We start from the raw sequence: 26,347 nt of genomic DNA, 5'->3' as shown, positions 1-26,347 counted from the left end.
GCGCTCCCTGTGGTTTGGGTCCAGAAGAGGCAGCCAGCGTTAAAGATGCCTGTCCAATCTGAGTGGCCTGCAGGGAGGGGGACGTTTTGGGGTCACTGGAGGCCACTCTTAGGCGTACTCTGTCCCCTTGGTCTGTGTGTCCCAGATAGCGGCCACTGTATCAACTGTGGACATGGTCCTGGTCACTCACTACCGTCTGCTGCTAGCACCAACCAAAATGGAGCCTCATCTGTGGTCACCCCTCTACCCCCTGCCCATTGGTGGTCACTCCCATCAGCCCTCCCCGCCCCCCCCCATCAGTGATTCACCATTGCCCTGGCTCGCCCCGGCCCGCCCTCAGTAAGTCCCCTGGCAGCCACTAATCCGAGTTCAGCTGTCTCCCTGCTCAGGAAGCTTGCTTCCTACCATGTTGGTGTAGGTCACCGCTGACCCTCACACCCACCTGTGGAAAGAGCAAATGGGACACAGGCAAGCCCAGAAGGGGGAGGGTGGGGCCTGTGACGATGGCCCAGGACCGTGGCAAGCGGGGGTGCAGAAGCTGAGACTAGGGGTCCCAGGACCCACACAGCCTTCCCCCTAGGGCCATACCTAGGGGGCTTGCCTCCGAGGGATGGCCTACCTAGTGGGAGGAGCTTCAAACCCTCCCAGCCATGCCTGCGTGGTGATGGCCTGCCGCAGGGTCAACAGCCTGAGGACCCTGTGGATGGGGCCCAGCCATCGTCCCCACGAGTCGGCAACGATGTCACAACTACCGTGGTTGCCACAGCAGCCACAAATCACAGAGCAGAGCTGCTCCGCAGGATCTACTCAGCCCACCTTTAAGCCCACAGCAGCTTGCTCACCTAGCTGCTTGTGCCACCTAGGGGCGCTGTGGTGTCACTGCGCCATGTAAAAAAAAGCCACGAGGCCTGCCTTTGTCAGATGAGCCAGCTCAGGGTTCAAGTGAATCCTAACCGTGTCCCTGCCCCTAGCAAGCTGTGGCCTTCCCTGCACCTCTCTTAGGGACAGCAATGTCACCTGCCTTCTGGGACGGGGACAGGGAGGAGTCGGCATCTCGGGACAGTCCACAAGCATGTTCTGATCCACAGCCACTCTGTGGGGTCAGGGTAAGCCGAGGGACCCTTCTGGGTGAGTTCAAACCCTCACCCTTCGGGGCAGAAGTCAGTTTTGTTATGGATTCAGTTGTGGCTCCCCCCCATATGTGTTGTCAATAGCGGCCCCCCTGATACTTGCTGCATACCACTAGGCTGTAAGCAGATGGTCAGCAGTTCAAACCCACCCACTTCTCGGGAGTAAGATGAGACTGTCCGTTCCGGTAAAGATTTACAGTCTCAGAAATCCTGGGGAGCAGCTTGCCTCTGTCCCAGAGGACCGTGTGTGGAAAGGGCGGGGGTTGGGTTGGGTTGGCACTTGTGGATGGAATCTTAGTTGGGAACAGTCCCTACCGGTGTAGGCTGTGTCCATAGCCAAGGATTGGAGATGGAAACGGAGCCTGAGAGGTCCAGAAAGGAGATAGCTGGGATGGGTACTGCGTGGGGGTCACCAAGGGACCAGGAGAAAAGCTGCAGAGAGAAACCAGGACCTTCCTCGAGAGCCGGCCCCAGAATACAGGCTTCTGGCCTCAAAAACGGTGAGAAAATCAGTGTCTGTTCACGAAGACACCCCCCTCTTGGGGTCTTTAGGGCAAAACTGCAAACTCAGTCATTATTGAGTTGGTGCAGACTCCCAGCGACCCTGTAGGACAGGGTCAGAGTGCCCCTGTGGGTTTCCTCAGGGGGTGGAAAGCCTCCCCTTTTGCCCTGAGAGCAGCTGGCCTCCTGATTAACAGCCCAGCGGGTAACCGCGGTGTCACTCGGGCTCTGTCTGCGTGGAACTGGAAAACAAAGACCAACTCTTAACCCTCTGTCTCACAGAAGGACCCCAACCTCAGAACAAAACCTCACTGCCATCGTCTCGAGCCTGACTCACAGCGGCCCTATAGGACAGCATAGAAATGGGATCCATGGCTTTTGGTGGCATTTAAACATTGCCACCAGGCCACGGCTGGTGGGTTCTAAAGAGTGACCTTGGGGTGAGCAGCCCCATGCGTCCTAAGTCACCATGCCGACAAGGCTCCAGCTGCCAAGTCACGCTGGGTGGCTGGCCACCTCTTGTGGGGTACAGTTCACTGTCCAGGCCCCTACCCTATTCTGGGGGGGCTCCGACCAGTTGCCGAACCAGCCGGGGTCCAGCCAAGCCCTCAGCTGTCACCTCTTGACCATAGTAGGTCATGAGATGCTGCGGAGGACGAGTTATTAATAGCCCTGGAGGTCCGCCCGGTCGCAGTCGCCTCTATAAAGCCAGGCGCGCCAGCCCCAAGCGGCTTCTGCAGCCCCGAGACCTTTAACCCCCCCTGTTGTGAGACATAATGAAAAGTAAGTACAAAAACCATTTCCCAGTCCCCAGCCCTCTCCCCATCCCTCCTTGCCCCCCTGGGGCACGCAGGACAGCGACACACAGTGGTGATACGAGACCCCTGCCCCCCATTAAAAGGACGTCTGAAACACAGAACTCCCGGTGGCACCAAGTTGTCCCAGGCAGACTGGTGGCCGCTGGGATGGGCCAGCCCATCACCACCTGAGAGCAGGGAGTGTTGGGGTGAGATGAGTATTCTTAGTTCTGGGGGCAGGCTAGGCAGCCCCAGAATGCATGTCTTTTCCGGGTGGTGGTGGTGGTGATGCTGTGTGACTTGTAGCCCCTTGGGAAGTGACAGAAAGGGGACTCAGGGCTGGTGCTCCAGACCTGTTCCCCACCCACCTTTGCCCCTCGTCTCCTGCCCTTTGGGGTTTGTGGTCCTTGGTGAAGCCCCTTAGAGTCTGGGGACCCCTTGTGAGTATCTCTGCTCCTGGGGGCGGCATCCTCCACCCCCCTCCGACTTTGGAGAGAGGCGGCCACTCTTCCGTCCATCTGCCCGTCCTTCCACCACTTAGTCTGTTAAGCCCTGCTGACTGGTATGGGGAGGAGACTGGGGATCCCAGGAGTCCGTGGCTGAATGTTGGGGCCATGCTCACAGAGGACAACAGAGCCTATGGTCCTGCGAATAGTCACCCCTTCACCAGGACACCCCCTTGGGGGCCTGCGGGTGTGTGTGTGGAAGGCTGGGTTGGAGGAGGTAGGTGGGGCTCTTGGGAGGACGCTGGCAGTGGGAGCAGGGCAGGCACAGTAAGTGCTGATGGAGGGAGGAGGGAGGCGGTGAGTGAGACGTGATGGGAACAGCAGATGTAGGGGTGGGTGGGGGGTGGGGTGGATGGTCCTGAAATAGAATAAAGGTGGCTGGAGGCAGGCACGGGGCCTGGGCTCCCCTCCTCCCAGGGCTCAACCCACCTCCTAGAGCTCTCCTTAAACCCCCTGCCCCTCATCTCCTGGGACCCCCGTGTCCCCATCTACCTCCCAGGACCCCCCTCTCCTGTCAGGACCCCTCTGCCCCAGGACTTTGTGGCTGTGGGGACATCTGGAGAAGGCTCCAGAGCGCATCGGAGGCTTGGGGGCCCCATGGCATCTGTCCGTCTATACATCTGTCCAGTGGTCATTGCTCACAGCCCCTTCCCCCACCTGGGGAAGGGCTTGGGTGGATGGATCACAGGTGGTATCCCCACAGGGGAGCCAATGAAGGGCAGATTCCAGCTAGGGACTTCTAAGGTCTCTGCAGGACTAGGAGTCCCACCTGCCCACTCCCATCCCCCAGGACCCTGAGGCCCCCACCATGTGGGTGACAGGGAGGGTGACTTTGGGGCTTACGGCCAGTGCCCCTTAGGACCTCGTGCTGAGCCCAGAGCTCTCTGGGGCAGCTGGCCGGGCACCCCACCCCCCAAGGTAGGCTTCCTGCCACCGGGGCCATGCAGGGATTGGGGCTGCAACAGGGGACAGAGAGCCAGGCCAGATCCTGCCAAGGTCCTTGGGGTAGGGGTGACTTGGCCCAGAAAGGTGTCAGTCACAGGGCCAGGGAGCATGATTGTGTCGGGCGGGGGCCCCAGCCCCTTCCTGGGGCTGCTCTGCACAGCCTGTGCCCCAAAGATGGTGGGGGTGGGGGGCGAGTGCTCAGAGGACACTGATTTTAGGACAGCCCCTCCCCTGACTGGTGACCCTGAGTGGGGGTGCTCTGTGGGGTGTTGAGCAGCCTCCACACACTCAATGCCAGCAGTACCCCCCAAATGGTCACCACCAAAAATGCCCCCCCAACCTCTCCCAGGGCCCAGAATCCCTGTATGAGGACTCCTGGGTTAGGGTCCCACGGTCACCTGGCTTCTTGAGGTCCTAGGGTGCCGCTCACATTGAAATCCATACACTGAGTGGGGGCCGTCACAGGAGCTGAAGGGTACCCCGGTTGGCAGCATCTGACCCTGTCCGGGGCTCATTTTGGGAAATGGAGTCATAGACTAACGTGGTCTTTTTCCCGGATAATTAACACAGAGTTCTTCCTACTTAGCCCTGTTGACCTGAGACCAGGTCTTCTCTGGGGTGGGGGCTTCATCTACAGCGTCTTCTTCATTTACAAGAAAGGAATGATCTCTACAAAAGAACGGAAAGACAAGAGAGGAATGAATCGCATGCCCCCCTCTCCCTGAGCACTGAGGAGAGTGCCTGCCCCTGAACACCTGACAGGTATAGGACAGGTGTCGATTCCCTCTGGGCTGCTAACCACAAGGTCAGCAGTTCAAAACCACCAACCACTTGGAGGGAGAACGTTGAGGCTTTCTACTCCCTTAAAGAGTGACAGTCTTGGAAACCCTCAGGGGCGGTTCTGCCCTGTCCTGTAGGGTCGCCGTGAGCTGGTGGTGAGTTGGGTCTCTGGTTGGTTTGCTGGCTGGACTGACCGCAGGCCTTGGGCTTACAGCTGCTCTCAGCAAAACCTCCAAGTCAAACTCACTGCTGTCTAGTCTGGTCACTGGGGATGGGCAAAACCGCTCCCCCAGCCTCCCCAGGCTGTCTGGCTCTCTGTAGGGAGTCTGCCTCATTGTCCCCCCTTTGGTTAGCAAACAGGGAGAAGAAAGAGAATGGGGCCCCTGTTTGGTGATCAGCTGCCCCAGCATGCCCCCGCCCCCGATGGAGGGTGATGTAGCAGGTTGTGTGTTGGCTGTTAACTCCAAGGTCAGCAGAAGACACCACCAGCTGCTCCATGATGAAAGACGTAGCTCTCTGTGCCCACACAGAGCTACGGTCTCAGGAACTCACGGGGCAAGGCTCTCCTGTGTCCGACTTGTGAGGCAGCATCCGCTCGGAGGCAGAGAAGTTTGGTTTGGGGGGACTCTTGGTGCAGAAGTCCGTAATTCAGAAACCTGGAGGCTCCGATCCCTCCCAAATTACCGGCTCCACTGTCCCTCTGCAGAACTCTGCTTCAGAGCCTAGGAGGAAAGGCAGGATGGAGGCTGGATGGCCCGGGATCCTGCCTCCCCGTGCCGCCTCTCAGCACTTCCCCTGCCCTGCGCTATTGGGGACCCAGTGATGGCAGATCAGCATGGCCAAACTTCATGCCTGTGGCAAAGGGCACAGGCTGGCAGGCTCTGGGCTCCTCCTTCTCTTTCTTCTCCCTGGAGAGTCTGCCTGTCTGCAGCCAGCGTCTCTCCCTGTGCCCACAGCCCTTCCAGAAATGGGGGGGAGGGGCAGGGGCGGGCATCACACTGCTCAACGGGGCCATTTCTGCAAAGGGACTCAGCTCTGCAGAACAGACAGCCCCGTGCCCTCCGTGTCTCCAGGGAGCCGCCCAACGTGATGTGTAAAGCGAGTGGGCGTGGCTCTGGGCCAATGCGATTTTATTTATAGACACGGAGATGAGAATTCACTACACTTCTCATGCATCATGGATTGAAATGCTTAAAAAATTTTTCCTTTTATTTAAAGAACATTTATTAAGTCTCAAACGGAAACGGAATAAGGAGCAAGATAAGTATAGGGACAGGTCTTAGGGCTGGGGGGCTGCGGGGGGGGGGGGGGGAGCTGTTGGCTTGTGGTCATAATGGCTTTCATGGCTCAGCTGAGATACAGAGCTTGAAAGAGGGCATGGAAGGGCAAAGAAAAATGTCACAAAACAAGGATGGCAGCAGATCGATCTATCTTGGTTACCAGGGCAACGTTGCCTTTATATGCCTCCCTTGCAGGGTACCCCCAAACACAATTCCATGGGATATTTGTTTCCCATGAAAATATGGGCCCTCAGTCAGCACGGGAGCCCTGGTGGCTTAGGGGGTTCTATGTTGGGCTGCCAACCACAAGGTCAGCAGCTTGAAACCCCCAGTTGCTCCGAGGGAGAGAGATGGGTCGTCCTGCTGCTGTGAAGAGTTACAGTCTCAGAAGCCCACAGGGCAGTTCTACCCTCTCCTCTAGGGTCGCTGTGAGTCGGCGTTGACTCGATGGCGGTGAGTGTGAGTGTGTCAGGGTAGCGTTCATGTGTGGCTCTCACTGCCATGCTGAGTTACAGGGACCTACAGGACAGGATGGAATTGCCCTGTGAGTTTCCAAGAGGAGAGGAGCAAGTCCTACGTTTCTTTTGGATGTACTGCTGGTCCAGTTTTAATAAGATGGATGAATACATTAAAACAACAACACAATAGTAAGTCCGTCGTGCGTCTGGCTTACACAGCACAAGAGGTCCCCCACCTGACAATGTCTAAACAAACTGCTGACTGATATGTATTGGTTGTGTTCTCCCCACTGCAGCAGTCTTCACTTCCATTGCATTCTGGTTGTTCTATTCCTCTTAGTCTAGTTTCCCTGTTCCCTTATCTTCCCATCTTTGCTTTAGAGTCAGTGCTGGCCTTCTGGCCACAAGTGGGTTTATTTTATTTTTCTTTTTAATGGGGTGTCCTATATACATGGGGCATATCCTTGATTTTTATACGCCAATCTCTTCTTTAGTTACAAGATGCCGTCCGGGGAAGATGTTAGCTCAAGGTTTCAGGAAGGTCTCTGGGCGACAGTCTCAGGGGGCCCTTTCGTCTCAACCAGCCAGTAACTCTGAACTTTGGGGGAGCTGGCATCTGCTCAGGGGCTTTCTCCCTTTACATCAGGAGAGATGCACATTGAACAGATGCAGATATGTTCAAAATACGATGAAAAGAATAAAATGGACCACTCTGCTTTTTCAAAGATCAGGTACACCAGGATTATTATTTTTTTAAACAGTTTTTTTTTGAGGCAGAATGCACACACCGCACAGCCTTCCTGATCAACTTGTAAGATTCAATGTTTTATCGAGTGCTCGCAGAGTCATAGGGCTGTCACCTCAAAGTCACCCCAGAACGCTCCCATCCCTACAAAGAGAGCCGGGACTATCAGCAGCCAATCTCCAGTCTCCCTGATCCTTCAACCTCTAGGCAACCACGAATCCATCCACTTCCTGCGCCTGTGGAATTGCCTGTTTTGCACATTTCCTATTGGTGGGGCTCACGTCCTGTATGGCCTCCGGTGCCTGGCCTCTCTCAGCAATCACCTTTTCAGGGTTCATCCCTGCTACAGAATATCATTTTTCTTCACATGCTCAAGGGGCTGTCCCTGGAGGGACGGAGCACCTTTGTGTGGGCCAACACTTGGCTGTTTTTCCTTTGGGGATACGAGGAAGAAGGCTGCGATGAACGTGTGGGTGGGAATATTTGTTTGGTGCCTGTTTCCATTCACCTTGGGTTTCTATGAAGTGGGGGTGGGGGGGTTGTGGGTGGAGCACATGGGGTAAGAGTTTGGAAGGTTGGTGGTTCAGATCCGCCCATCCAACAGGGCTTCGGAAGAACCAACCCCCAAATCCAAACTCACTGCCGTCAGGTTTTTCTGACTCCTAGAAACCCTCTTAAGATGGGGTTGAACTGTCCTCTGTGGGTTTCTGAGTCTGTAAGTCTCCAAAGGAGTAGAAAGGCTGTCTTTCTCTCGTGAAGCAGCTGGTGGTTTCAAACCGCGGACCTTGCGGTTGGCAGTCCCATGAGTAACCCACTATGCCAACAGGGTTCCTAGCCATCTACTTCAGAAGTCAGCTAAGACAACCGTGCTGAGTCCTACCTTGACACATGTGGGCTAGGGTTGACTCAATGACTATACGTATAAATTTTCTGGGTCATATGGTGATTGGTCCTTTTTCTTCATTCAGAAGGTGATTTCCAAACAGGCTCTGATTTTATTCGGGTTGATCTTGACTGGAGTGTTTTTGGAGACCTTGGATAGACGCTGGTAGGTGCCTGCAGCTCCTCGCTCTGACACGTGGTGTCGCTCTCTGGGTACCCCTCCCCCAGCGCGGATCTCCATGGGGGTTCCCAGTTCTGCCAAGGCCTCAACTGACTCTGAACTCCTTTCCCCTCTTTGAAGTGGGCGTCTTGAGAAAATGCCTCCCTGAGGTTGCTGCGGGGACTCAGGGAGGGGTCGGACAGGATAGTCCTGGTGGCGCCGTGGTTACAGATAGGGCGGCTACATGGGAGGGTCAGCAGTTCAAAACCACCAGCAACTTGGCGGGAGAAAGATGAGGCTTTTTACTCCTGTGAAGAATTACAGTCCTGGAACCCCACAGCTCAGTCCTAGCCTGTCCTATTGAGTCATGCTGGGTCAGCATCGACTTGATGGCAGTGAGTTGGGTTTTGGAGTTTGGTTGTGGGTGTCTAGGAGGCTTTCCCATAACCCTGGCACATGGGGCCAGCCCAGGGTACAGAGGGGAAGACAGAGGTGGACCAGGGTGAGATCCCAAGGACACAGTGTTGTCTGGGGAAAGCTTAGAGGAAATCTCCCTCTTGGGGAAACTGAGGCCTGCCCCCCCCATCAACTCATGAGGCCACACCCCTGAGTAGACATGTAGTGGCTGTGGGTGTCTGGGGTTCTCGGCATGGTGCCCAGATGCCAACAGTAAACCGAGCTGTCCTGTTGGGGCAGCATTCAGGCGCTCGGCTGCCAGCAGAGAGGCCAGCATTTTGAACTTACTCAGAGGTGCCCAGGAAGAAAGGCCTGGTGCTCCCCTCCTGTCATGGTCACAGCTTAGGAAGCTCCGTGGGGGGGGGGGGGTCGGTTCTACACAAGGCGCCATGGCACTCAACCCCACCAGGGGTCACTTGGGTCCCCTTCTTCCACAGAGCACACAGAACCCCAACAGTTATAAAAACAGGACGGAGTTTAATACATCCACTATGGTGAGGTGACAGGCTGGGTGTGGGGCTGCTGCCCCCTTATGTACAAATGTCCCCGGAGGGAGGGGCTGGGCCCCTTCTCGGCCAGCTAGCAGTGGTTCAAGAACGAATTCTGAATGTCTTGTAGGACCTGCTGGAACAACTCCCCGCGGGTCTTGGTGCCGTCCAAGTACACTGAAATCAGAGGGGCCAGGGTCAGGGGACACCAGAGGTCTGGGCTACCGGATGGGCCACTGCCAGCCAGCAGGCAGGTGGCCAGCTTATAAGGGGGACAGGCAGACTGCTGGGTCAGGAGGAAGGCCACCTGCCTGCTGAGTCAGGCGGCCGGAATGGCACAGCGGCTGGGCCCAAAGCAAGAGAGACTGTGAGTGAGACTGGAAAAGGGACTTCCAAGGGCCCCACGCAGGGAGGCGCCCCATGGATTGTTTCTACTTTGCGGGTGTTTTGGAGGCAGGAGGCTAATGTGAACTTACCCACTTCCACGCCGTTAGTCTCCATCTCCCCTTTGTACTTCTGGTACATAGGCCACACGTGACCATCAAAGAGGCCTGGCGGGTCAGGGACCTGGTAGTTGCGTGTGCTGCACAGAGATGGGTCTCAGTGAGTGTTGGCCCACAGAGAGCAAGAGCGAGAGCCCCAGCTGAACTCAGCCGCCCACAGAGACCGAGTTAGACCACTGTCGGCAGCGTTCTGCTGTGAAAGGGATTTGTAGGCAGAGACCCCACCCTGGGCTGTGGTGGCCCCCTCCCATGGGTGGAGGAGGCCGGTGTGGGGGTGACAGTGTCCTTCCCCAGCCACCTGCTCCCCACTCCACTTCAGGTGGCCTGTGTCCAACGGGCATTTCCAGGCTCCTACCTGGTCCTACCAGGGCTGTACCTGGTTCGGCCCTCTCCCCAGACTCACCTGCGGCGCCGTTTACATTCTTCATACGGGACAGTCAGGAAGTACCTGCGGCTGTACAAGTCCACCAGGGGCCTGGGGAGGGACGGGGACATGGCCAGCACCTGAGCTTCCCGGGGCCCAATGAACCCTGTCCTGTCGCTGATGGCCGGGCACTGGGGCTGGCAGCTCCCGGTGTCACCCCCTGATGGCCTCAGTTCACAAATCCTATGTGCTATGATATTGGAACTAACATACCAGGAGACCTGACACCACTCCTCACTCACTGCCATGGGGCTGATGCCAACGCATCGTGCCCCTGTGGTAGGGGTCAAACTGCCCCTGTGGGTTTCTGAGACTGCTATCTCTTCACGGGAGTAGAAAGCCTCATCTTCCTCTCAAGGAGCGGCTGGTGGGTCTTAACGGCTGACCTTGTGGTTCGCAGCCCAAAGCAGAAGCCGCTACACTAGGACTCCTACTTTTGAAAGAATAAGACTTCTCTGCTGAAACGCTGTGACAGTGAAATCTGGTGTGGTCCACACCCCTGTCCCCACCCAGTGTCTCCACTGCCTCTAGGACCCCTGGAACCCTACAGGTGGGGCTGGGTTTCATGGACACCCATTGGATGAAGGCAGGAGGCTGGGGGTGGTCTGGACATTAGGTTAGGGGGCCAAGGAGCACCCCTAATGAGTCCCGTGGACCTCTTACCCCCAAATCCCAATTCACATGGGCAGAAGTCCCCTCAAGGATGAGATCCAAAAAGAACAAATCAAACCCAGACCTCAGGAGACTCCGAACTATGCCCCAGAGAGGTCTCTCGGCCTGGGCTCTCTTTGGAAACGATTGCCAGGCCTTTCTGCCGCATCAAGGTCAGGGGAATTCAACCGCCCCCCTTTCAGGTTGTTGAACGGAAACCACGTGTGTTACCTGAGGACCCTCGTCCCCCCCCCCCCCATGGGCACCCGATTTGGAGAGGCATAGAGGGGAAGGAGACTTGCGGCGGGGGAGGGGGGTCAGCGCAGTGCCGGGCTCCGCCTGCGAGGCCAGCGTGGGGGCGGCGGGCGGGGTGCTGGCCCGCGGCTGTCCCCCGCCCTGCCCACCTGTAGCTGTAGAGCAGGAAGCCTTCCAGGAGGAGCACGTGGGTGTCCGACGCCGTGGGCTGCACAGGGACGCCGTGCGCGCGGGCGAACTTGCCCGGGTTCCTGACCCAGGCCTGCACGGTGCTCAGCATGGCCTCCATGTCCAGGGACTCCAGCACTGCGGGCGCGAGAGGGGGGCGTCGGAGGGGGCCACGGACGGGGCCCGTGGGTGGCGGAGGGGGAGAAGTGGCCGTCCTTACCGTCCCATTGTTTGAAGCCGTCCTCCCCAACTGCTATTTGGTCTTGGGGCTGAAACACAGGTGCCCCCAGCTCAGTCTGGGCACCGCCTCCTCCCACCCTCCCTGGGGCGGAGCCTGGGTGGGCGGGGCCACCTCGGGGCGGGGCATGTGTGGGCGGGCCCTGGTAGGCGGGGTCTGGGTAGGGCTGCTAGCCCCACCCTTGGCAGCCGTGCCAAGGTAGCTCTCGGCTCTCCCCTGTAATGGGCAGGGACAGGAGGGAGGGAACTTCACACCGACCACCTCAGCCCTCACCACCCCTGGACACATCGCGAGGGCAGCTCCGAGTCCATTGTCGGATGGGAAAAGTGGAGGCCCAAGGGTGACCAAAGTGTGTCCCCTTAAAGGCCTCTGTCCCCTCATCTGCTCCATGGGCGTCCCTTCTGCGGGTGTTCAGGGTCACGGTCATGCATACAATCAATAGGAAGCCCCACGTTCACTCTCCTGACCCAGTTGGCCCAGGGCAACCCCATGGGTCAAGCGAGTGGAGGTCTGTGCCCAGCCCGTGAGGTGCTCAGGCTACAGAGGGCAGACCGGCCGCCGCCTGCCTCTGCCTGCATCCCTCCACTCCCCCCTCGGCCAGGGCAGCACCTTGAAGAAATCGTCCTGGTGGATCACGCAGCAGTTGGGCAGTGTCTTGAGAAGGCTGTTGGTCAGTGTGGTCTTGCCACCGTTGGTCATGCTGGGAGGACAACGGGTGGGTGTGTGAGGCTTCCCGCTGCTGGACAATAGCTGAGGTCCAGCCTGACCCTCAGTGCCTACATCTACCCAGCAGACAGGAGCCACCAGTAGGCGGGTGACTGGGTGGAAGGGAGTCTGAGGTCCAGCCTGATCCTCTGCATGTATCCTTGTCCCAGGGCCGTCCCTGCCAACAAGGCCCCCAGGACCAGACTGAAACAGACTCACAAAACACCAGACTGTAAAACTACGCGGTACTTTTATTTGTCTAGGACTTGGGGGAGTTTCTGAGGGGCAGATGGTGAATGCGCTCTGCAACTCACTCGAAGGTTGCAGGTTCAAGGCCACCCAGAGGCATCTAGGAAGAAAGGCCTGGCAGTCTAGTTTGGAAAAACCAATCAGTGAAAACGCTATGGAGCTGGGCTCTACTCTGACACTCAGGGGGCAGCCACCCGATGGGGTGGCCTCAGTGTCAAGGGGAAATGTCAGAGGAAGTTTCTGAATGGCAAAAAGAAGCTGGAAGCGTGATGGAATTTAGAAGCGAGCACTTTGGTAGATTTCTTGCTCTGAGCACTTTGGATGGATGGATACAGGGAGCCCTTATCCAAACCCTCTCGTGTGTGTGCTTAAACTGATTTTTACAGACAGAGAAATTAGAGTTGGTTTTCTAGGGCTTCCCAAAGAAATTATTTTAGGGCCTAACACACAACAAAGAAGGCCTCCCCAATTTTAAGCCAACTGGAAGAAGGGTGTGTGCCTACGTGCAACAGAGAGAACTCAGAGTTGGCTCCCTCACTGGAAAGGGGACATGGATGTGTGAACGAAGTCCACCCTCAGCAGGACGGCCCCCGAGTGAAACAAACCCACCACAAAGGCACCGACACAAAAAACGTACAGCCTTTGTTACACGTGGCACGTGTGTCCCCCACCATTAAAACACACATGGAAAACAAAAACACAATATGTTCAAGCTCATTTGCAACCAAAAACATAGAGAAAAAGGAAAAACAAGCAAAAACTAGCTAGCAGTTGGCCCAGGTGGGTGCCCACCTGGCTCCCATGGGCCCCCGGCTGTCCCGGTCTTAGGAGCAAAGTCTAGAAACCCTCCCTCCCAGACAACCCTGGATGCTGGGCTGTCCTTTCTGACAGACACCAAAGAATGGTGAAGAAAGACAGAATCCCTGGCAGGCGAGCTGGCTATAGTTTGCAGGGAGTTAAAAGGGAACAGGGGTCCTAGAGGCTAAGTGGGCTAAGTGTTGGGTTGGCAACCAAAAGGTCAGCAGTTCAGGCCACCACGGAGAAAGAGGAGGCTCTTTACCCCTGAAAATGACAGTCTCAAAAAACAAAACAAAAACTTTACAGTCTCGGAACCCCCCCCAGGGGCAGTTCTACCCTGTCCTATAGGACCCCTATGAGTCAGTATCCCTCAATGACAGCGAGTGTGGCTTTTAAAAAAGGAATCTTGTCATTTTGACCCAATGGTCCCTCTTCTAGGAATCAGGGGCACAAGTGTCAAGGTCCCCTCCCACCCTTCGCCTGCCGTCCAGTGACCTCTGACCTCTGGTGTCCCACATAAGTGTGTAGAGCTGTGCTCTGGGGTTTTCCCAGGCTGGGGCCTTTTGGAAGCAGATGGCCAGGCCTGGTTGTGTGGTGCCTCTGGGGGAGTGGGGAGCAGTAGAGCTCTCAAACGCGGGCAAATCCCACCCACCCCCCAACTTCCCTGCTAAGATGCTGCAGCCACTAAAGGGGTGTCCCCCCGCACTATCTCATGAACTCAAAACACACTGCCACGAGTCGGTTCTGACTCACAGTGACCCTATGAACAGGGCAGCACTACCCCCCTGAGTTCTGAGAAGGTGACTCTGTGATTAGGTCCCACGGGGTGGCTTACCGCCCAGTCTCACACCAGCCTCACGGTTGTCATGTTTGAGTCCACCAGCTCATCCGGGGCCTTTCTTCTGTGCTAAACCTTTACCTAGCAGAAACCTCATCTTCCTCCGGACCAGTGACTGGCAGGTTTTAACTGCTGACCTGGAGGTTATCAGCCTGACCTCCACAGAGCTCCTCCCTCACCTTCCCAACTCCTGCTTATGATAAGCAGGAAAAAATATATATCCACTACCATCCAGTCGCTTCTGACTCATAGTGACCCCATAGGACAGGGAGACCTGCCTCTATGGGTTTACAAGACTGTCACTCTTTATGGGAACTGACAGCCTTCTTTCTCTCCAGCGGAGCGGCTGGTGGGTTTGAACCAACGACCTTGCAACCCGACGCCTACCTTAGCGCCCTGCATCAGCACCGCTTAATAAACGGAAAAGAGCAGGTTCCGAACGCGCATTCCCCTCTCCACCCCCACCCCGCCCACTCCACCGCGCCAGTCCATCAATTCCAGGCCATGACTTGGAACATTTGTCCCCTATAGTACAAAACAGGCCTTTAATTTGGGGTGCGGAACTCACCCTCCGACGCCGATGATGATCTTCATCCCCGCGTGCTGCGTGGGTGGGTGTGGACGGCTGATGGTGCTCGGGGGTCTGTGGGCGCCCCGATTTGCAGGAGCCCTGGCTGGCTCGACCCCGTAGTACGCTCTGGGCGCCCCGACTTCATTGAGAAAACTCAGCACCTTTATAGGCCATGGAGGTGGCGGGTGGGGGCCCCGCACCTGTTCCTTGGATGGAAATAGCACCTTTGCCTTTTGCCTAAATTAGTCATAGCCAGCTGGGCAGGGCTGTAGTGGGGAGTGCCCTCCCCCTATGTCACCCTGGCTGCATCATCTCCTTCCCCCTTACTATCTCCCTTCCCTCCCCTTTGGCGGCGCCCCTCCTTCCTCCCCGGTATCTCTCCCTCCCCCGCTTCCCTTTTGCCCTGGGAGCCCAGGGGACAGATAAGGGCTGAACTACTTTCATCCTAAAAATACCCCGCCCGGTGTGTCCCCTGGCCTGACCCTGACATTAAGACTGCCCTCGTGATGCGGGACAGGGCTGCTCATCTCCCTCCTCCCCTCTCCCCCCCTCCCTGGAGACAGCCAGCCCCAGGGGGGGAATTCCCTTTCCTAGGGGCTTGGGCCAAGGTGGACCGGAGGCCCAGAGCCACGGAGGGTCACAAGACGGCCTTGCTGCGGTCGCCAGGGATCAGCCAGCACAATGTCAGCGGCCGCAGCCTGCCGTCTGGGGTGAGGGCGGAGGTGCGCACGTGGGAAGGGAGGTGTGTGCGGGGGTCGCTGATGCCGATCTGGGTCTGTACCCAGAGAAGCTGAGAGACCCCCATAAGAACAGGGGAGCTGCCGCTCTCGGGGGCGTGTCTCAGGACCCCCTTCCTACTCTGTCACTAGGGAACCCAGATGCTTCTGTCTCGGGGTGCGTGTGTTAGAACAGGGAGCAGGGATGTCGAAGGGGCATGCGCCAATTCAAGCCCCAGCCAGGTGGGCGGTACACCTGGGTGGGCCCAAAGTAAGCCAGGTGGGCTTAATTCGACCAATGGGGTCAACCACGCCTCCCAGCCGAAGGCCCGCCTTCCCCATACCGGGACCTCAAGACCGTCCTTCCCTTTGGCTGCTGGCTGCTTCTCCGCCTTCCGAAGGGCGGTGCACAGGTCGCTCTCTGTGGCCTCAGGCCACCACGTGTGGGGGTGCAGTCCCCGAGTTGCCCGTGTTCTGTGACTGCACTATAACCTGAAACCTTCACAAACCAGGCTTCCACGTAAATTCTTTCTCCTGCGAAGCCAAGAACCGAGTTATCCCCCCCGCCCCCCCCCCGCCCCCGGCCCCGGCCCCCGCCCCCGAGAAACCTAACAGGTGGTCGCCGCTGATAAGGTCGAGTTCACCCCACTCCACCGCCCAGGTGCGGACTCAAGTCTACCCAGGGACCATTCAGAGGGCAGTTGCTTCCGGAAGGCCACAGCCTGACCCCTCCCCCTCGGGGCTGTAGTGAATTGGAGTTGACTCTTGGAACACTGGTAAGGTCCCGCCCCTCCCCCCAAGGCAGTGTGTTCCGGCGCCCAGCGGGAGCTCTCCTACTGGGGACAGGGACAGGTGTCTAAGCCCTGCCTGTCTGAGTGCGCTCCAGGTCCCTCCACCAGGACGCCCTCATCCGTAGGTGGCCTGGCTTCTCCAGGGACGCTCACTGACCTCTCCTCTGGGTGCCCCCCCCTTCACCTTTCTTGTTGGCACCACGTGGACACCTGCCATGCACCCACCATCATTAGAGCCACTAGACTTTGCACCCACTGGCCCGTGACCTTGCTGCCTTCTGCATCATTGCAAGCGGGTACGTGAGTCTGAAGAGGAACTTATGGACTAGTACCGGACTTATGGACTTGATCTAGACTGGGCTGGGATGTTTGCATGATATACAATTACTTCTTGAGAGAAGGTTCTCTCTTGTATGTATATGAGCCTCTCGGAATTTGTTTCCCTAGTCAACCCAGCCTAGCACACCTGGTTACCTCTCAGGGGCATGAGCACTTCTCAGTAGCATGACCACTTAACCTCCTCAATAAACAGTCATCATGAATTCTGTCTGTCTGTCCTGTGCAGCCATCACAGTGGTATCAGGACCCAGAGAGCTCAAGTAGAGAAGTAAAATAGACATGATTAATTAAGACTATACATCCTAACCCTCCCCCCACCCCCCTTCAAAGAGGAGGAAGATTGCCAAGGAGACGGATGGACACAGGCTGCAACATGGGCTCAGACGATTGTGAGGAAGGCACAGGACCAGGTGGTGTTTTGTTGTGCAGTGAATGGGGTCACTGAGTCAGAACGGACCCCGTGGTACCGCACCCCAACAGTAACCAATCCTACTCTAGAATGGAGGTCTCTGGAATGTTAGCCACGCCTGCTGCCCTCAAGTTGATGCCGACTCAGTGACCCTACAGGACAGAGCAGAACTGCCTGGAGGGTTTCGGGTGTCTGGGTGGCAGAGTGGGCTCTGTGTTGGTTGGGCTCTTCAGCACAAGGTCAGCAGTTCAAAACCAGCGGTCGTTCCTCAGGAGAAAGATGAGGCTTTTTACTCCTGTAAGGATTTACAGCCTCTGGCATCCACAAGGGCAGTATTGCTCTGTCCTATAGGGTTGTTTTGAGTTGGAATTGACAATGGCAGTGGGTTTGGCTTTTGAGATTCAGGGACACATGTCCCAGTGGACTCTGGTGACAGGCTAAGACGTGGACAAACTATTCACTCGAATATTACCTAACCTGATTACCACCCCTTCACCAACACGCTCAAACCAAACAACAACAAAAGATGAACTCACTGGCATCGAGTCCATGCCGGCTCACAGTGAACCGATAGGGCAAGGTAGACTTGCCCCTGTGGGTTTCTGAGACGGTAACTCTTTATGCGGAATAGGAAGCTTCGTCTTTCTCCTGAGAAGCAGCTGGTGGTTTCTAACTGCGGACCTTGCAGTTAGCAGCCCAATGTGTAACCACTAGGCAACCAGGGCTCCTCAATCACACACAGGAAGCAGTCACTATTCCTGCAGGTCTTTGCTTGCTGAACGGGAAACCCACAGAGACAGATACGTTACCCCATCTCGCCTCCAGGATGTGCCATTTCATTTTCATTACCCCCCAGCTCCCCAACACAGTATCTGTCACTGGCAAGTGTCCTTCTTTTTTACAAAGTTGCCCAGGTCCCCACCCTTACAAGACCACATTCTGCAAGGTGGGGGTGGGGGGAAGGGCCTCTCAAGAGCCCCAGAGTCAGATGATGTAAGTGGGACTTATATAGACCATGGGCTCTGAGTTAGGCCAATTGCCTTTGAGTTTCAAAAAAGGGCAGGTTACCCACAGAAGTAGATGGGTGCCGTGTGGAACTCGCCAAGGAACAGGGCTAAGCCGAGAGTGGAGCTGCGCTGAGAGAGAGACAGAGAGAGAGAGAGAGAGAGAGAGAGAGAGAGAGAGAGAGAGAGAGAGAGAGAGAGAGAGAGGTGGGGGAGGAGGAAGGAAAGAGAATCAAATGGAAAGTGTGTGAGAGCCTTTCTCTAGAGCTAGTGCCCTGAATATGAACCTCCAACCTCCTAGACGACAAAAAATAAATCTCTGTTCATGACAGACAAGCCCTTGTGGTATTTCTGTGACAGCAGCACTAGAGAATTAAGACTTCAAACAGAGGCAGAGCCAGGCGGAGTCCCAGATGTCACCTGCCAGCCCCTGGATCCCACAAGCCGGAGGCAGAGAGTCACGGAGCTGGGCCCTCTCCCCATCCTTTGCCCATCCCCCCAGACCAGCAGCGTCTCATCCCCAACAGCTGACAGAAACAACCAGCCTCGCCTTGCACTTGTCCTTGATTTATTTCACCCCCCCCCGCCCCCCCTAGAGCTCCTGGAACTGACGTCAGTATGTCAGAGTCCCCGCAGGCCGTGGGGAGGATGGAGACGTGCTTTCACCGGGAGAGTTCAGGGCGCACCTCTGGTCAACACCAAAGCCCCAGTCTCTCTTTGCCCAGACAGCAAGCGCCAACCCTCCCCGCTCCCCCACCCCCTTCTAGTGGTCTGGCCTGCTGTCTCCATCCAAACAGGCCCGGATGCAGGTGCCAAGTCTCTGAGGAGCTTGGAGTCAGCTGCTGGGGTCACCGCTGAGTCCGGATCCACTATTGGTTAGCCAGTCCTCGGGGGAATGCCCGGCCATCAGTGTGGGGTCCCAGCTGTAAAACTTCTGCCTTAGTGGGGTTCTCTCTTCTTCTTCCTGAAGGGGTGTCCTGGGTCAAATCTGATCCTTGGTTGAGCATTCCCTTTCTCTATGGCGTCTGCTGGTGAACTTTGCGGGGGCGGGGGCCCAGACATCTTGGGGGGCAGAGAGGGCATCTGGCCATCTCGCGGCTCTGGGTGGTACCCATAAACGTGACTCTAATGCGAGGGGACCCCACTACCAGTTGAATGTAACGTGGCCTGTCCCATCGCTATCTTTGCGCCGTCCCTATGGAGTTGATTAGGGCTGAGTGCTGGGGTGCTCTCTCTGAGCCCACCCTTTCTGAACTGGGACAGAGAAACTGGGTCTTCAGGGAAGGCCAAGGACCGGCTGCTGTCGCTGTTGATGAAGGTTGGGGCCGGGGTACAGGGGAGTGGGGTTGGTGTCTGCCAGAGGCTCATCTTTGGGATGGTCTGATGGCATTATTCTTGTGTTCATCTCTGCACAGACACCGTGGACCCCCACCCCCACCATCACCTCCCAAGAGCCTTGGCCTTGGAGCATCAGGACAGGCAGCTGATGAACCAAACTCAAAGGCATTGCGTTTCCACTCCTGGCACCCGTGGGTGTCCCCCACAGGGTTTATTGGACTGTCTTGACAGGAGCAGATGGCCAGGACTTCCTTCCGTGGGGCCGGTGGGTAGATTCGAACCTCCAACCCTTAGGTTAGTAGTCTGGTGCAAACCCTATGGGCCGATGCGCAGAGCCCACACCTTTTGAAGAGGAGATGCTGTGGGCCGGGGAGGGGGGCAGGAGAGAAAAGGGACCTTCTCTGGTGGAGGGGCCTCTGGGAAGGTGACACATGGGAGACAGGGCCCCCACCATTCATGCTTCTTGTCACTTCATGAACACGCGGGAAACAGATCCGAAGCAAAAAGATACAAAATGTCCACCAGACCTCCAAAGGGTCCAGCCTCACAGGCTGAGGAAGCAGGGACCCAGGAAATGCCCCTGGCTCAGCTCAGGGGCCCCTGCGGTGGGGTTCTCAGGCCCAAGCCTGCTCGGAGACCCCGTCTCTGAGGACGGGGGACAGATGGGCATTTGGGGTAGGTCAAGTTATCCATGTGAGGCTCACTGAATGCCACCAGCACCCTCCCGTCCCTGGGGTAACCCACGGCGAGCTCACTTCTGTCCAGTCGACAAACATGCAGCGTTTCCACGGAGGCTGAGGCCAAGGTCCTCAGCCTGGAAAATCGTGGGCCCACTCAGGCAAACCCCCATACACTTGCTGGGCAGCAGAGTCTGAAGAGGGACCTGGAGAACGACCAGGTTTAGAGATAGAACGGGAGGTGGGGGACAATGCACACTGGTCCACAAACACCATCCAGCCTTTTCTGAGATTCCCCGAGCCAGGGCACTCAGTTCCTCCGGGAGCCGCTTATACAGCGTGTGGATCACATTAGAAAGGCCTGCTGCTCCGAGCCTCGATCCGGACTAGTGGAGAAGCTCTCTTCCCAGCCCATCCATCTTGCAGGCACCTCTGCTCCCAGATCACCTGGATGCAGTCTCTCCAGTGACCTCCAATACCCTGTTATAGTCTTCTCCCCAGAGCCTCGCTTCTGGAAGGAGCCGGCTTTTCATCTTCAGCTCCTGGCAGGACGCCCGTGCGGTGGGTGTCCACCTGACCCCGGAGGGGCTGAGGGCTTGGGAGAGCTTATCCCCTGGAGAGGAGGTACTGGTCATGATTGTCCTTCGGCGTGGCGTCCACGCTAGGGAGGGTGGAGAGGGTTCTGGGCTGAGGGGGGTGTGGCTGTGTGGTGGTCAGCAGCGACTCCTGCTTGGGGTGTGGGCTCCAACCAGGGTGAGTGTTCTTAGAGGTGAACGTGACTTGTGAACATGAGGTCCAAGACGGGGACGTGGCCAGGCCACAGCCCCGCTGGAGGTGGGCTTTCAGAGCAGAGCCAAGGAGCTCTTGGAGCCCCTCTGGGAGGAAAGGCACAGGAACAAACCAGAGGCCGCCAGGGTGCCAGGGGGCATCTGTGGCTCCGACCTGGGGCGGGGTGACGAGGAAGAGAAGGGTCTTCAACCAGGACCTGGTGGCCAGCGCTGGCCAGGGGTCAGCTGGGACAGTCAGAGGTGTCTGAGGCCACAAAGGTGGGAGCAGGGACAGAGGCCGCCGAGGATGCAGAGTCCACTCTTCCCTTGTCTTCTGGGCCGTGAGTTCACGAGGGTGCACAGGGGGCCTGTTCTGGAACGCGCTAATACTGAGCGGACGGGGAAATTGTTTTCAAGCAGCTCGAAAGGACACTGGGATCAGAGGCGGGTGGGAGAGCCTGGCATCCCGGGATCGAACTCGGGGTGAGGAGGGAGGAGTTTGGGCCAGCGGGCAGTGGACAGATGAGTCTTGGCACCTGGAGTCTCTGCGTGTCCCTCGCTGCGCTCATTTCACCTCAGGACAGGCTGGAAAACAGAAGCACGCAGGACAAATGTTTTTTCCGGAAGCAGGTGGGAAGCGTAGCTCTGTGAGCTGCCGCTGCCCGGGAGCCAAAAGAACCTAAGTTGGCTTGGGTGAATGTTCAGCACCTGCCCTTCAGAGCACACACCTTCCAAGGGTTGCTCTGAAGGGGCACTTCCTCCAGGGGCCGCAGAACAAACCCCAGGGGCAGAGCCTTCAAGCCGAGCAGAGGGAGTTTTCGACATTTATCTGTCCATCCATCCATCCATTCATCCATCCAACTACTCATCCATTCATCTACCTACCCAAACAACCACCTGTCCATCCATCCATCCATCCATCCATCCACTTGTCTATTCATCCACCCACCACTCACACATCCATTCACTGAATTACTTCATCCATGCACCTATCCATCCACCCACCTCTCCACCCCTCCATTCACCTATCAATTGATTCGTCCAACCTATTCATTCACATGGTCGCCCACAAGCTCACCCACCATCCATCCATCCACCCACCTTATTCTATCCCCTCAATACCTAATAGTCAAAATGCTGATTTCCCAATCTCTATCTGGGAATCCCCGGCCCGAGGGGTGAGGGGAGGGTCCTATTCTGCTGTTTGTTGTAGCTGCTGATTCTGCATAACGATGCATTCTTTTCTCGAGGGCTTGTCCTTGTGGATGCGAACACAGCTCCAGGAAGCCCCAGAGACCTTGTTTCTGCTCTGCGTCCTCAGGGTGGTCGTGACCTAGCGCCCCTTTCGGATGTTTGTCTCTCCCTTTGAGGGTCTTCAAAGCCGTGATGGTGACCGATTTGTCGGGGAGCATGCGGTCAGCAGCGGGTGGGTGAACATGAGAGACACGCTCCATGGGATTCAAAGACGGGGAGCATGAAGTGAAGCTGGTGAGGAGGGGACGATGTTTCCCTGCGTTCTGACCAAGAGCGTCCTGAGTCAGAGCTAATTCCATGGCAAACAGCAACAAATGGAATGAAGCATGAACTTTTTACATGGAAGTAGTCTTTCAAGTTGGACCTTAGAATCCCATCCTGATAGGAGCATCGTTAATTACTGGAGGCCCTTGGATGTACACCAGATGGGCAGTGTCAACAGTGTGAGTTATGCGGGGGGCCTTGAGCTGTGTGGATCAGCTTCAGCACTAAGGGGGGCTGAAGACTCTGACCATGCGGGTCGCTGGCCATGCCTGTGTGATGGACCCCCAATAAAAATCCTGGACGCTAGGGATCATGGGTTGAATTGTATGGATTGAATTCTGCGGTTCCCCCCTAAAATATGTGTCAACTTGACTAGGCCGTGATACGACGTCATTATCTTACGTGTTGCGAATCCTAACCTCTAGGGTGTTCATGAGACAAGACCAGTGGCTGTCATGTTCATGAGGCAGGATGCAGCCTGCAGGATTAGGAGTATCCCGAGTCGATCTTTGCGGATGGGTTCTTGTTAGGTGCCTTCCACAACTGGTCAGTCCTGTGTCGTCCTCCTCACAATGGTCCCTGTGCCTGAGCCCATGGCTGCAGCCACGGTGTCCGTCCGTCTCCTTGAAGGCCTTCCTCTTTTTTGTTGCCCCTCCACTTGACCAAACATGGTGTCTGAGATACTAAAAGAGGTTCAACAAGCTTGCAGCGATCCGAGAGACCTCGGGACCACCAAGAAAGCAGCACCACTGTGAGTGGAGCACTTCTTTCGGACTCAGGGTCCCAGTGCTGGGAACCTCCTAGACCCAGGGGCAGAGTGATACCAAGACACATGGAGCCCTCCGAGGAACGCCAGGAAGGGGATAAGGACCGTCCTCTTAAATGGTGAGTGAGACAGAGAGTCCTTCCCTAGAGCTGCAGCCCCAAATCCACACTTCTTGTCCCCTAAACTGTGAGAGAGGGCGCTTCTGTTCGCTAGAACCACTCGCTTGCTTGTGGTCTTTCTGTCGCAGCAGCAGAAGAGAGCTAAGGCACCAAGGTTCCGGGAGCTTGCCTGGTCACAATACTCCCGTGGCTGTTGTCTGCACAGCTCCACTGGGCGAGGACCTCCGGAAGCTCCTGCTTGGCCTCTCCCACCTTTGCTCGCTGTGTCTTTCCGCACGGCTGAGTCTGACTTGCAATCAGGAGCTCAAGGGCCTCGATGAGTCTTTCTAAAGGTGGGGTGGGGGCACCACCTGAGTCAGACAGACATAGCCAGGCTGAGGGTGTGGCAGTTACATCATCTCCTGTCAACTTGAGGGAAGGGGTGGAGTCTAGCCTGTCAATCAGGTCATAGCCAATGAGGCCTCTGTGTGGGTGTGGCCTTCTCATGAGGATTCCTGGGAGTTCCTGTCTTTCTCCCTGGAGGAAGGGACACACACTCTCTCTGCTTCACATTCCTGTTGACAAGCCATATGGAGCTACACTGATGGAACCAGAACCTTGGAGCTGGAGGAGCCACGTGGAGACCCACGCCAGTGCTGAGATGCTTCCACCGCCACTGGATCCACAAGACTTTCCACCCACTGTCCTGTGATCTTCCTGTGCTTGGCATCATTGCATGGCTACGTGAGTCTAAAGAGGAATTTGTGGACTAGTATAGGACTTATGGCTTAGTACAGGACACATGGACTTGGGCTGGGATGTTTTCTCAATATCCAATTGTTCTTTTATATAAAGCTCTTTCTTAAACACATATGGATTTGTTTCTCTAGTCAACCTGGACTAACACAGAGGGAGAGCTGGTTTAGCCTGTGCGTCTGGGAGCCGGGCCCCTCCTGATTCCCCAGGGCTGCTGACTCGCTGTCCCCTCCAGCCCCCACCAGATAAATCATGGCCCACACCGCCCCACCCACCTTGTGTCCTGCCCTCCTCGGATGGGAGCTGAACTGTGGGAGAGGAAAGAGGTGTGAGCTGCTTGTCCATCTGTCCAGCACACGTGGATGCACACAGCTGCTCACGGGAAGGTGGATGGCTAGGGTCCACCTGGAGGCACCTTGGAAGAAAGGCCTGGCGGTCACCCTCTGGACACGCAACCCCTGAGGTGCCCGGGGAGACTGCCCCCAGCTGGCGACCGTGTGTCGGTAACTGGTTTGGTTTGTTTTCAGGGAGGCAGGACAAGATGAGAAAAGGAAAAGGTGGCTTGGGGTCCAGGGGGCACAGGGAGGGGTGAGGAGGGGGGAGCCCAAGGCCCTTTTAGGGCAGGGACACTCTTCTGCATGAGACTGCCTTGGGGTGCATGTGACAAGACCCGCATATCAAACCCACAGGAAGGGACGACACGGAGGGGCCTGAGGAAACAAAGGGCTTCAGTGACAAGAAGGGAGCAGTTTTGGCTCATCCGTTTCAACAGGGGTGCCGTACGATGTGTGTGTGTGTGTGTGTGTGTGTGTATGTGTGTCCGTCCTACAGGGACCCCGTGTGTGTGCATGTATTTGATCTATAGGAACCCTGTGAGTGTGTGCATGTGTGTGACATACAGGGGCCCTGTGAGCATGTGTGTGTCCTACAGGGACCCCATGTGTGCATATATTTGATCTATAGTGACCCCGTGTGTGTTTGATCTACAGGAACCTCATATGTGTGCATGCATCTGATCTATAGGGACCCCGTGAGTGTTTGATCTATGGGGACCCCACAAGTGTGGGTGGGTATGACCTACAGGGATCCAAGTAACTGTGTATGTGTGTGTGTGTGTATGTCTCCTAGATATAAAAAACCCCAAGAGATCAAGTTGACCCCGGCCCACAGAACCCCGACGGCCTCCTCGTTCTCTCTCTGTTGACCTGGTGGACTTGAACCACGGGTGTGAATCAGTGACAATGCTCCAGCCGCAATGGAAGACGTGGGGAGCCTGCAACCCCTCCACTTGTCTTGTGAGGTGGTGCCATCCGGTTGTTCCCACCCACAGTGACCCCCGGTTCAAGGAGCGGGAGGAAATGCCCCCGTTCAAGGAGCGGGAGGAAATGGCGCCCTTCTGTTGCTATGTATCCCCAGTGCCTTCTCCCCGAGGGAGGGGCCCCCGGTGACGCAGTCCTTGCATGTTGGACTGCTAGCCACACGGTCAGCGGTTCGAAACCACCTGCCTCTCTGAGGGAGAGACAGGTCCAGTCTGCGGGGCTCCTGGCGGGCACTCGATCAACCGCTGTGCCGCTGTGAGTTACTAGGTTCCCACCGGCCAGTGGTTTCTTTGTCTTCCTTCCTAGTCAGTCTGAGTCTGGAAGCTCCACTGAACCAGCCCACCAGGGGGCTTATTAACACCCACCTCCCCCTGCCAGTTGGCTCATACACCCTCAGGAGCAGGCAGTGTGCTATGCCTCTCCCCTAGCGCTCTCCAGCTCAGGAAGGGTGGGGCGTGGCCTGGAGCCAGGTGCCACTTCTGAGGCTCCTTACCTGCTCTCTGCCACCTCTGCCTCTGTGGCCATGGCTGCTGCCTCGGGCTCCACCTTCTCTTCTGACCCGGGTGGGACAAACTCTGGCAGGGGTCTTGTACTGCAGACAGAGAGAGCCGGGAGCTGAGTGACTTGGGACCCAAACTCAGGTCCCACGGTTAGACTCAGCTGGCTTCCCTGGCTCCAGAAGCTGCCGGACCAGGGTCTTAAAGGATGGGGTGACCTGCTTTGAGGAGGTGGCTTGGGGGGAGCAGAAGGAGGGAGTGACACAGACCCTTAAAGCTATTCCTTCGCAGCATCTTTCTTGGCTGATCATGGGAGGTGCAGATGTGTGTGTGTGAGGGGCTCACTGTCCGCCCTCCCCTAACCCTTCAAGAGAGGCCCCTACCCAGCCACCAGCCCTGCCCTACCCCCCGTGGTGCCCACAGAGCCTACCTCTCCCTCCTGGCCTTGATCCTCTCCTCCTCATACCTGGAAGAACAGAAAGGGCGTCAGACACCACGCAGACAAGGCTCTCTCCTCCACAGTGGCGTGGAGGGTGTGTTTACCCCTTTGGGAGCAAGACGCCCATCCCCTTGCAGTATTCAAGCCCACTCCCAGGGTGCAGTGCTGATCCAGCGCTCATTCCACTCTGCCTACTTCCAAAGCTCCCTCAGGCCTCCTTAGGCATGAGGACAAAGGAGCTAGATGGTGCCCGGCTGCCACCACTGAGCATTTCCACCCATTCGGATGATTCCTGATCAAAAGGGGGGAAACTGTGAAACAGAATGCCAAAGTCTGGCAGAATTCAGGCTTCCTGAATCAGTTGAGTCTGGAGGCACCCCTGGAT

General features: G+C 56.8%; 2 protein-coding genes across 9 annotated transcripts in view; both read right to left on the bottom strand.

The window, feature by feature from the left end:
* Positions 1-9,146: 9,146 nt before the first annotated feature.
* NMRK2 (nicotinamide riboside kinase 2) lies at positions 9,147-14,551 on the bottom strand. 2 transcript variants are annotated; one of them, XM_075535574.1, is made up of 7 exons: positions 14,526-14,551; positions 11,977-12,067; positions 11,350-11,419; positions 11,111-11,267; positions 10,035-10,106; positions 9,605-9,711; positions 9,147-9,305 (listed from the first exon to the last, which is right to left on the bottom strand). In XM_075535574.1, the coding sequence occupies exons 1-7, from the start codon at positions 14,549-14,551 to the stop codon at positions 9,220-9,222; spliced, it is 609 nt and encodes a 202-aa protein (XP_075391689.1). In that variant the 3' UTR covers positions 9,147-9,219. The 2 variants fall into 2 exon arrangements, with proteins under 2 accessions (XP_075391689.1, XP_075391693.1); XM_075535578.1 differs by having other exon boundaries at positions 11,350-11,398.
* Positions 14,552-19,293: 4,742 nt separating this feature from the next.
* ATCAY (ATCAY kinesin light chain interacting caytaxin) overlaps positions 19,294-26,347 on the bottom strand; it is a 45,170-nt gene continuing 38,116 nt past the window's right edge. For 3 of the 7 annotated variants that reach the window (XM_075545067.1, XM_075545066.1, XM_075545070.1), the window contains 4 exons: positions 25,954-25,989; positions 25,520-25,618; positions 23,983-24,122; positions 19,294-21,154 (listed from right to left, as the gene is read on the bottom strand). In XM_075545067.1, coding sequence (XP_075401182.1) covers positions 21,140-21,154; positions 23,983-24,122; positions 25,520-25,618; positions 25,954-25,989 — 290 coding nt within the window. In that variant the 3' untranslated portion in view covers positions 19,294-21,139. The remainder of the gene's footprint in view (positions 21,155-23,982; positions 24,123-25,519; positions 25,619-25,953; positions 25,990-26,347) is intronic. The other 4 variants (XM_075545068.1, XM_075545071.1, XM_075545069.1 and 1 more) reach the window with 2 other exon arrangements.

Source organism: Tenrec ecaudatus, chromosome 1, assembly GCF_050624435.1.
Source record: "Tenrec ecaudatus isolate mTenEca1 chromosome 1, mTenEca1.hap1, whole genome shotgun sequence".
In the NCBI taxonomy this organism is placed as follows: Eukaryota; Metazoa; Chordata; class Mammalia; order Afrosoricida; family Tenrecidae; genus Tenrec; species Tenrec ecaudatus.
Note: the sequence above shows the minus strand (reverse complement) of the source record. Positions and strands in the feature narration are given on the sequence as shown.

What these genes read in the sequence shown, in the direction of transcription:
- NMRK2 (XM_075535574.1), bottom strand. Translation starts at nt 14,551, where the DNA reads ATGAAGATCATCATCGGCGTCGGAGG. An exon ending in CGGCTTCAAACAATGGGACG is followed by an intron (nt 11,268 to 11,349) that starts GTAAGGACGGCC and finishes TCGCGCCCGCAG; the next exon opens with TGCTGGAGTCCCTGGACATG. An exon ending in GAATGTAAACGGCGCCGCAG is followed by an intron (nt 9,712 to 10,034) that starts GTGAGTCTGGGG and finishes ATCTCTGTGCAG; the next exon opens with CACACGCAACTACCAGGTCC.